Genomic DNA, 10,835 nt, shown 5'->3' with positions numbered 1-10,835 from the left:
CCTCAACGCAGTGAGCTCCGGGGCCCTTGGCTCCCGCTGGGCGTCTGATGGGGGCGAGCCCAGCCACTGCCTCAGCATCAACTGTTCCGCAAGCCGCTGCTGGCCGCCCCGCCTCCCTACCGCGTTTTATAAGCCTCGCTGGCGCTGCCTTGGAGCGTCCGAACCGCCCGCTGCCCGTCCGGCCAGGCGCCCCCTGCAGAATGACCTGGAACACCAACCTCCGATGGCGACTGCCGCTCATCTGCTTGCTCCTGGAGGTGGTCATGGTGGTCCTCTTCGGCGTGTTTGTACGCTACGACTATGAGGCCGACGCCCACTGGCCCGAGGAGAGGAGGCACAGGAACATCGTCAGCGACTCAGAGAACGACTTCTACTATCGCTACCCGAGTGAGTCCCGCCCTCCCTGGCAGGTCCAATTGAGGCATCTCCATGCCATCCCCACCTCTGCCTTAGCACCTGGCTGAGGGCACTGCCTGGCAGCACCTCCCCAGCCAGCTGCTCTGGAACTGCGGGCAGGGAGGCCAGGGAGGAAACGCTGCCCCACGGCGCCCTGCCCCAGCCCCACTCCAGGCCCTTCATTCCCACAGTCACCAACCTCAAGGGTTCATGCTTGAGAAATGGTGGAATGTGCACAGCGTAATAGGGAAAACTCACTGGGTGAGCTTGTTTGAATGCCTCCCTGCCATGTGAGGCCACCATCATTCCTGTCAGGGGGCCCTGCTCCTCACCTGACTGGGTATCCTCAAGAGACCCAAGTTCTGCCTCCATCACCAACCAGCTGAGTGACCCCAGCTCCCTTGTCCAGTGGTGCCATACTCTGCAAATACGGGGCAGGTACAATGTCAAGGGCTGCAGGGATAGCTGTTGGCCTGCCTGCCTTCCTACGGGAGCCGTGTGTGTGGAGCCAGGGGTGGGCCAGGAGGCCATGGCACCTAACCTCTTTTGGCTTGGAGAGGGAGAATAAGCACCCCAGATTTTGTGGGTGGGACGGGGTCTCCTGAGTTCTCTGGTATTGGTGGTGCTGTGGTTAAGAGTGTGGGCCCTGGGATTAACCTGCAAACCAGGTGGGTGGCCTTAGGCAAATGTGTTAACCTCACTGAACCTCAACTTCGTTATCTGTGGAGTGGGGATTACATAGGACCTGCCTCACAGGGATGGAGTGAGGCTGGCATGAGCTAATGCATGGAAAGCCCTGGCACAGTAATGCAGCAAAATTACTAGAAGTGCACCAAGCTCAGACACCCTAGGACTGAAGAGCTGGAATAATTGGCCCAAGGTCACCCCGGTCAACCCAGCCTCCAGACTCCCAGCCCAGGGCTTTTTCCTTGCAGTTGTGCTTTCTGATTTTCCACTCCATTTTCAGCGGCCCATGGAGATTCTCCTAAGTGTTAGTGTTCACAGAGTTACGGACTCTCAGTTTTGGAAGGGTCCTTACAGCTCATTTCCAACAGCCACCTATACCAACTGGTGTTTCAGACATAGCTTATACACTCTCAGTCATGGGAGAATCTCTACCTCCAGAAATAACTTTTTATTTAGGTCCAAGTAAACAACTTTACATTTAGCATGGCGGCCAGCCTGAAAAAAGATAGAGCTCAGGGGGCTGCAGACCCAGTGGGAGGCAGACATATTAACTGGCTGCCAAAAAGCTAATGCCATCACAGGCTACATTAATAGAAATATGGTACCTAGAAGAAGAGAAGTGACAGAAGAGAGGTCTGTCCTGTGTGAACGAGACATAGCCTGTGCTGGGCTCCACTTGGAGCCCGTGTTTTAAAAGAGATGTTGACAGCTGTGGCCTCAGAATTGGGATCCAAATCCTCCCTTCACACTGTCTACCTTTACTCTTCTGGCCCTGACATAGGACAAACGGTGAAGCAGGCAAGCTTGGGACCTTCCTTTGCCTGTTCTATCCCTCCCCTCTGGCTCTTGTTTCTCTCTCTCCTTGGAGCTAGCCCCCCAGAAAAGCGTGAGGGGCAAGGCCTCCTGTAGGCAGTCATAGGTCCTTGGTGTGTGTGGGCAGTGGAGGGCCTCGAGCCCCTATAGTAGGAACTACAGAACTCACCAGTGGGGGATACAGCCCTCGCTCTCCCCAGCTCCTATCCCCACCCGTTCTTTCCTTCATGCTCCACCCTCATTCACTCAACAAGCTCTCATCTCTATGGTGACCATACAAGTTATCTTCCAAAAACACTTTTGAGAGTGAAAGGAGGTGCTGTTAGTAATTTGCTGGGACACAGGTGTAAACCTAGATTGTCCCAGCAAACCAGGGCTTATGGTCATTCTGAACAAAGTTGAATATCCTGGGTCTCTGGCCCCAAAGGGCTCCCAGACTTGGTGAGTGCAGAGAGGTGCACCCCGACACCCAGGGTCTCAGCAGGATCAAGTGTTCTAGGCAGAGGTTGCTTCCAACAGAGGAGGGCAGGGCAGCCGGGGGCCGCTGAAAGGGAGTACTAGGGGTGGGGGTGACTGGCTCAGTGTGGCCCAAGAGTAGAGTTTGTGAAAGGGACGGGAGGGAGGCCCTAAGAAGGGAAAGACAGTCCCAGCAACCAAGGAGGGCCTTTCGTTTCTCCTGCCACTTCTTCTGTGAGCTCTTAGCCATCTGAGTAGGCAGTGACAGACGGGGACAAGTGTAGGGAGAGAACCTTGGTGAGGGTGGGAAGTGGCGGCAGCTACAGAGTGTTCACTATCTGCTGGGCCTGCCCCTTGAGCCAAACACGCATTCTCTCCATTCATCCTTTCCACACCCTTATGAGGAAGGCACTGTTATGACTCCCATTTTACAGATGAGGAAACTGAGGCCAGAAAGGGGAAGTGTCTTTCAAAGGTTGCTTGGTCAGGAAACCAGGAGCCCAGGGTAGGAGCCCTGGGCGTCTGAGCCCACACACCTGGACCATTCTCCACCCTCTAGTTCCCCTCTTCCCCTTTCCCCCGCCCCACCCTTTTCAGGCCCATTGGGTCAGAATGGGTTAGGTGGCTGTGGTAGGAGTTGGAGGGTGAATGACCTCATTGCCCAGATGGGTCCCTGAACCACAGTTTTGGGGCAGTGAAGTGACTCATGGGGTGTTGGGTGAGGTCCTTGTGGCACCTTCCTGGTTCTTGGCTCATGGCTATCTGCACCTATGCAGACTTCATTCCTACCCACGGGTTTAGTGGAGCCCACTGGGTATCTCTGGTTTCCAGAGGAGTCCAGCTCCAGCTGGCTGGGGCCAGGACTCAGGCTGAGGCCAGGGAGGGCTCAAAGCACAGCTCGCCAGGCTTGGGCCCCCAGGCAGGCAGCAGGCACAGAGCCAACCGGGCACCCACCCTGGCTGTGGCTGGAGGAGGAGCCAGCAGGGCTTGGGCTCTAGAAGCCTCCTGGGAGGACCGAGGGTGGAGCAGGACACATTTCCAGGAGACGACCCAAGGCAGAGGATGTCCAGCTTTCAAACACCAGCCAGACTATTCCATGAGGCTGAGGCATCAGGGCTCTGAGCCCCCAGGGACCTGCACCTCAGATCCAGCTCCATTTAATAAAGGATGAGCTTTCAACAAGCAGAGGGCAGTGTGACCTGGTGGTTGACTTTAGAATTAAACAGATCTGGATCCATCACTGGGGCCCCCCAGGTGGCACAAATAGTTTACTCTCAGCTATTAACCTAAAGGTTGGTGGTTCAGACTCACCTAGTGGCATTGTGAAAGAAAATCCTGGCAATCTACTTCCATAAAGATTACAGCCAAGAAAACCCTATGGCGCAGTTCTACTCTGCAATGCCGGGGCTGCCATGAGTCCAAATCAACTTGATGGGAACGAGTTTGGTTTTTGGTTTGGATCCGTCACTAAAAGGAGTGAGCCAGCTACCTAACCACTGTGAGCCTCAGTATGCTAATCTGTAAAGTGGGAATGTTATTTAACATGCAGGATCTCTGGGAAGACTCAAGATGACAAGTGACTGGGAGGGCACTTATCTCATGGCATAAAGTGAGAGCTTCCTCAAAAGGGAGTGAATGGTCTGTCACTGAAGGTATGTAAGCGGAGGTTCAGTGTCCTGTTAGAGATGTGGCTCAGAGAATGTCCCCATGAGTATTAGTTTGAACTATTATAGCATTTAAATTCGTTGGGTCTCTCCCCAGTTACAAAGTGCTTTCTGCATGCTCGGCCAGGCAGGGTATTTATTATTTCCATCTCATGGTATAGGAAATGGTTGTAGAGAGATGAGCTCAGCACTCTCTGCTGGCTGATGGCGCAGGCAGGGATCAGCCAAGCCCTCCTACCCGACCTGCTTTCCCTGGGACACTGCAGCATTGCCACCTCCTAACAATCTCCCCAGGAGATTTTGCTGTGATGCTGTGGTTCAGTGGTTGGGTCTGAGGTGTGGGAGAGGCGTGGCATGGAGTCTTGGGGGGAACCAGAACACTATGTCTCAAATCAATTTAGACTAGGCTTGACTGGCCCATTGGTGGTAATGGTTAACACACTTGGCTGCTAACTGAAAGGTTGGAGATTTGCGTCTATCCAGAGGCACATCAGAAGAAAGTCCTGGCGATACACTTGAAAAATCAGCCATTGAAAACCGTATGGAGCACAGTTCTACTCTCACACACGGGGGGTCACCATGAGCTGGAGTGGACCCGACGGCAACTGGTGCTGGTAGTAGTGAGCTGGCGCATATTGAGTGGGAGCCTCAGTACCCAGCTCCCTGCAGGGCACCACCCTTTTTGTGCTGATGCAACAGAAAGGAGGGTGCTGCAGCAGTTCATCAGTTTGGCAAACGTTGTCCTCCAATTCAGAAGATTCAGCTAGCTTCAGGGGGCCCCACTAGGGGAGGGAAGAGGGCGCTGGTATGTGGATTGGGAACTGGGGCTAGAGAAGGGAGAGTGAGAACAGCTGTACACTGGCACCCCCTGGTGGCAGCTTGCTTGGCAGCACACCCGGAAACCAATGAGTCCGCCCTCCCCATCAGGGACCTCCAGGTTGAGGGAGCAGGTTCTGGTCAGAGCTGCTTGAGTCACCCCAGGGAGTGGGCGGGATGGGAGGGAATCTCACCAACATCCACCAACCCTCAGAAAATCACCAACCCAATGCAAAACACCCTGTCAGTCTTGAAAGAGGAAAAGAGAAATAGTGACTGGAGTGCTAGTCATAGCTAAATGATTGAGCAGTTACTAAAGAGCAGGGCTCCATGCCCAGGGATGTGCTTGGATTATCTCTCAAATGTGTACTGCAAACCTCTGGGCTGAGCGCTCTCTGAGCACTGTTCCTATCCCCCCTTTTACTGATGAAGAAACTGCAGATCAGAGAGGTTATGCCCCTTGCTGAAAGTCACACAGTTTGGACCTTCAAATCATCATCATTAAAATCATCTTAGGTAGCACCAAACTTTATCAAACATAAATTCACAAGCTGATATGTTTTGGTTCTAAATTAGGACCAACTAGGGAGATAAAGGAAGTCCCTGCGTGGTGCAAACAGTTAAGCTAACTGAAAGGTCGGCAGTTCAAACCCAACCAGAAGCTCCCGGGAAGAAAGGCCTGGAGATCTGCCTCCATAAAAAGTCACAGCCTTGAAAACTCTATGGAGGGCAGTTCTACTCTGCATACATGGGGACACCATGAGTCAGAATCGACTCAATGGCAATTGGTTTGATGTGGTTTGGGGAGATAAAGAGAAAGGGAGCAAGAGAAAGAATCGGGGAGGTGCCCAGGGAGAGGGAATCTGGTGTCTGCGTACTTGAGGGAGGGGAGAAAAAGAGACACCCCCAGAGCTGGTCAGAGAGACAGCTCGAGGCACCCAAGGAAGGACAGAGAAGTGGCAAGAGGGGGACAGGTAGGGAGGAAGGACTGCTCTTCTCTGAGGCCACAGGGTGGCCAGAGGCAGCCCCCAAACTGCAGATACCCTGCAGCTGGTGGCTCCCATGATCCCCCCAGCTCAGCCCCTGCCTGCATGGCTCCTTGGAGCCACAGGACAGCCTACACCCCTCGCCTTGAAGGGCCCACACCCAGCTTTTGTGACACTGCTTTCCCCTGAAGGCGCCTCTGAGCCGGCACCTTCCCTGTCTGTTGGTTTCAAGACACGTTCTTGAAGACAGTTCTCAGCCTCTGTCTCTCCATCATCTGTCCCCACTCTAACTGTAGGTCTGTTTGCAGGCCTGCCCAAGCTCAGAACGCCCCCTCCAACCCCACACTCAGGCTCGATTTCTCCCGTGCAGCCTCATTCCCCACCCCGCCCTGTGGTCATCACAGACTCACCATGGTCAGGACTAGACCCAGCACCCCCCTCCCAAACCAGCAACCTCTTCCCACTCCCCTGTTCTTATCAACAGAGTGCCTGGGTGATGCAAACCGTTAACACGCTCAGCTGCTAACCAAATGATTGGAGGTTGGCGTCCACTCAGAGGCACCTCGGAAGAAAGGCTTGGCAGTCTACTTCTGCAAGATCACAACCATTGAAAACCCTGTGAAAACAGTTCTACTCTGACACACAGGAGGTTGCCATGAGTCAGAGTGGAATCCACGGCCACTGGTGGTGCTTATCAACAGCCCTGCCATCCTGCCAGCTCCCCGTCCCCAGTTCTGAAATTGTAGCCTGAATGTGTCTCCTCCCTCTCTTTCACACCTCTCCTCCAGTCTGTCACCCGTTCACATACATTAGCTCCGTTTCCCGCACGATGGTTGGAAACGTGATAAACCATGAAATGTGATAATACACGGAATCAGCTGCACACATTGTGAAACCCAAGGCCAAGTGCTGCTTGTTCTGCAGCATATGAATTCGGCACAGGTCTCCTTGAGACCAAAGCAAAACTTGGGGAAAGGCTCAGAGCACCATACTGGGCCAGGACCTACAGCACTCCAGCATCGGCTTGTACCCCCTCCACCCCTTCCCTGAATGTGCCAGCGCCCCTAAACCTCCCCCAGGCAGCTGCTAACCTGGGCTGTGGCTGTGACCTGGGCCTCGGAGAAGGCATATGGGGGCTAGCAAGGTCAGGGTAGTGGTAGCACAAGCACCCCCCCTAACCTTAGCCAGGCTGCAGTGGACACTGGGGTCTGTCCACACTGTAGGTGGAAGGTGAGGGACTGAAGAGGAGCTGCACCCTTGCCCGCTGCTCAGCTGGCCTTCCCAGGTGTTGCTGAGGCAACCACCACCACCATTCATTCATGGATATTTATTCAGAGTCTGTCTTGCATCGTCCTGCCTTCTTGGAGTTTCATAGTCTAGTGGGCTAGGCAAACAAACATATAACTGCAAATTATAATAAGAAGTATAAGAGAAAAGAAGGCGGTGCTGTGAAAAAAGAACTGCGTGGTCAGGGAAGACACCTCTGATGAGGGGACATTTTGCTGAGATCTGGAGGAAGAGCAGTTGTTGGCCGTTCTGCAGACCAGCATCCCAGGTGGAGGGAACACCATGGGCAAAGGCCCTGGAGTGGGCCGGAGGAGCAGAAGGGAGAGCAGTGTGGCTGGAGCACAGAGGCGAGAGTAGGAGCCAGGAAATGGGAATGATGAGGCAGGCGGCTGGGGCAGGCTAGGCCTGCCAGGGCCCTGTACTTCCCCCTCCGCCTTCTCGTTTTTCTTAACTTTTTTAAAAAATTGTGGCAAACATATATGTAATCAAACATACGCCATTTCATCATTCTTCAGACGTGCAATTCAATGACATTAATTATGTTTATCACGTTGTTCAACAATCACCATTATCTGTTTCCATCACCCTTAACAGAAGCTCAGTGTCTCAAGCAAGGACGCCCTCTTCCCCCCGCAACCACCCCGGTAACCACTAATGAACTTTGGTCTCGGCATACTTGCCTATTCTAGAAATTTCATATAAGTGGGATCGTACAGCGTTTGCCTTTTTCTGACTGTCATATTTCACTCAGCATGTTTTCAAGATTCATCCGTGTCAAAGCATGTACCAGGACTCCATTTCTCTTTGTGGCTGAGTACTATTTTTTTTAACTTTTTATTTGGAAATAATTGTAAATGTACAAAAAGTTCCAAAAACAGTACACAGAACACTATAAACCTTTACTTGGACTTGACTCAGATGCAGCTATTTGCTCATCCTACACACACACACTCACACACACACACTTTATTTTCTGAACCGTTTAAAAGTCAGTTACAACAGTCCGCAACTTCATAAATTTACACTGATACTTTTATTTAATCTACTGCCCATATCCAATTTTGTCATTTGACCCAATAATGACCTTTATAGCATTTTCCCCACCGATACAGGACCCAGCCTAGAGTTGGGTATTGCATTTACTTGGCTTGTCTCTTTAGACTCCTTTCATCTGGAACATTCCAAAGCCTTTCTTTGTCTTTTATGACATTAGTATTTTTAAAGAATACATCCTCTCCCCTTTTTATTTATTTAAATTGTGCTTTAGGTGAATGTTTACAGAGCCAATTAGTTTCTCATTAAACAACTAATACAGAAATTGTTTTGTAACATTGGTTGCCCACCCCATGATGTGGCAACGCTCTCCCCTTCTCGACCACAGGTTCCCCGTTTCCATTCATCCAGTTTTCCTGTCCCTTCCTGCCTTCGCTTTTGGGCTGGTGTGTCCATTCAGTCTCGTATACATGATTGCACTACGTGTGTTATTGTTTATTTTTATAGGCCTGTCTAATCTTTGGCTGAAGGGTGAACTTCAGGAGTGACTTCAGTACTGAGTTCTAAAGGTGTCTGGGGGCCATACTCTTGGGGTTTCTCCAGTCTCTGTCAGACCAGTAAGTCTGGTCTTTTGTGTTTGCGTGTGTATGATTTAGGTGAAATTTTCCAGAGCAAATTAGTTTCTCATTAAGAAATTTATACACAAATTGTTTCATGGCATTGGCTGCACTCTCCCGCTTTCCTTCCCCTCCCCCCCCAGGTTCACTGTGTCCATTTGTCCAGTTTTTCTGTCCCCTACGCCTTCTCGTCTTTGTTCCTGGGCAGGTATTGCCCATTGGATCTCGTATACTTGATTGATCTAAGAAGCACGTTCCTCGAGTGTGTTATTAATTGTCTTAGAGGCCTGCCTAATCTTTGGCTGAAAAGGGAACTTTGGGAGTGTCTTCAATTCTGAGTTAGAAGGGTATCCGGAGGCCATAGTCTCAGGTGTTCCTCCAATTTCTGTCAGACCAGTAAGTCTAGTCTTTTTCGTGAATTTGATCACTTGTTCTACATTTTTCTCCCATTCTGTCCGGGACCCTCTGTTGTAATCCCGGTCAGAGCGGTTGGTAGTGGTAGCCGGGCACCATCTAGTTGTTCTGGACTCAGTCTGGTGGAGGCTGTGATAGTTGTGGTCCATTAGCCCTTGGACTAATCTTCCCCTTGTGTCTTTGGTTTTCTTCATTCTCCTTTGCTCCAGACAGGGAAGGACTAGTAGATGTGTCTTAGACGGCCACTCACAAGCTTTTAAGACCTCAGACACTACTCACCAAAGTAGGATGTAGAACATTTTCTTCGTAAACTATGTCATGCCAATTTGAGCTAGATGTTCTTCCAAGACCATGGTCCCCAGCTCCCAGCCCAGTAACTCAGTCCCTCAGGGAGTTTGGGTGTGTCTAGGAAGCTTCTGTGACTTTGCCTTGGTCAAGTTGTTCTGACTTCCCCAGTATTGTATACTGTCTCTTGCTCCTTTTTAAGTAGAAATTTTCTCAGTTTGTGTTTGTCTGATGTTTCCTTATGATTCGAATAAGCTAACGCATTCTCAGGCAGAATTCCATAGAGGTGTGTGTCCTTTTAAGGGTATCACATCTGGAAGTGCACAATGTCTATCTGTCCCTCATTGGTGATCTTAATTTTGATCACCCAGTTTTCTCCACTGTATAATTCCTGTTGTTTTTCCCCCCACTTGCAACTAATTAGCCTTTACTTATAGGCTTATATGTCTCTGGTGAGACTCTTTAAGACAGTGCAAATATCCTGCTCCTCAGCAAATTTTCCATTTGGATTTAGCATCCATTGACCTCCATCTTTTGAGTCCTGGATGGAACAAACGGTTAAATGCTTGGCTACTAACTGAAAGGCGGGCAGTTTGAATCTACCCAGAGGCACCTCAGAAGAAAGGCCTGGTGATCTACTTAAAAAAAAAATCAACCACTGAAACCCCTATGGAGCACAGTTTTACTCTGACACACATGGGGTCACCATGAGTCAGAACTGACTCCATGGCAACTGCTTTTTTTTTTAAATTATGGGACGGATGCTGTGCTAGGTGCTTTACATACATATCTACATTTAATCCCTGCGACATCTGGGAAGTAAGTATTAGAGAAGAAGGCACTGAGACCCAGGTAGTGAGGTAAGTTTCCCAGAGTCCTGTACCCAGCAGGTGGAGGAGCTGGGGTCCAAATCCAGGTCTCAGTAATGCTGTAAAGTGTACTTGCTGGGGGTAGGGGTGGAGGGTGGAGATGTCCCTCGAGGTGATCAACCAGTGTGCTTGGCCAGATCAAGGGACTCCTTGGCCAGATGAGTCTCGGTTCCCCATAGCAGATGTATGGGGTGAGGGTAGTATGGAGGCGGGGACAAGGCATCATGGCCCCAAAGGTCTGGACTCTAGAGCCTAGAACCTGAGTAAAACCCACGGCCTGGCCCCAATTTCAAATGCCCAGCTGCCCACCTCCACTCTGGATGAGCAGAGCCACCCAGGAAGGAGGGTGCAGTGCTATCTCTCAAGGGTGGGGCCCTCCGGCATCTCTTTGCGCTATAGCCCAGTGGCCCAAGTGGTCTAAAGTCGGGGTCCACATCGGCCCCTACCCAGCCCAGCCCCTTCCCAGAGGCCAGTATGAGAAGATGGTGGTGATAGTTCTAGGCCCTGCATTACTGCGGATGCGGGGCGGGGCGGGGCGGGGCGGGGCGGGGC

At 51.3% G+C, this 10,835-nt stretch overlaps 1 protein-coding gene across 1 annotated transcript in view; it reads left to right on the top strand.

The window, feature by feature from the left end:
* Positions 1-200: 200 nt before the first annotated feature.
* Positions 201-10,835, top strand: part of RHCG (Rh family C glycoprotein) — a 99,261-nt gene continuing 88,626 nt past the window's right edge. The window contains exon 1 of the mRNA XM_012559641.1: positions 201-387. Coding sequence (XP_012415095.1) covers positions 201-387 — 187 coding nt within the window. The remainder of the gene's footprint in view (positions 388-10,835) is intronic.

Source organism: Trichechus manatus, unplaced genomic scaffold (assembly GCF_000243295.1).
Source record: "Trichechus manatus latirostris isolate Lorelei unplaced genomic scaffold, TriManLat1.0 scaffold00009, whole genome shotgun sequence".
NCBI lineage: Eukaryota > Metazoa > Chordata > Mammalia > Sirenia > Trichechidae > Trichechus > Trichechus manatus.
The sequence above is the reverse complement of the archived record's forward strand: the minus strand, read 5'-3'. Positions and strand labels throughout refer to the sequence as shown.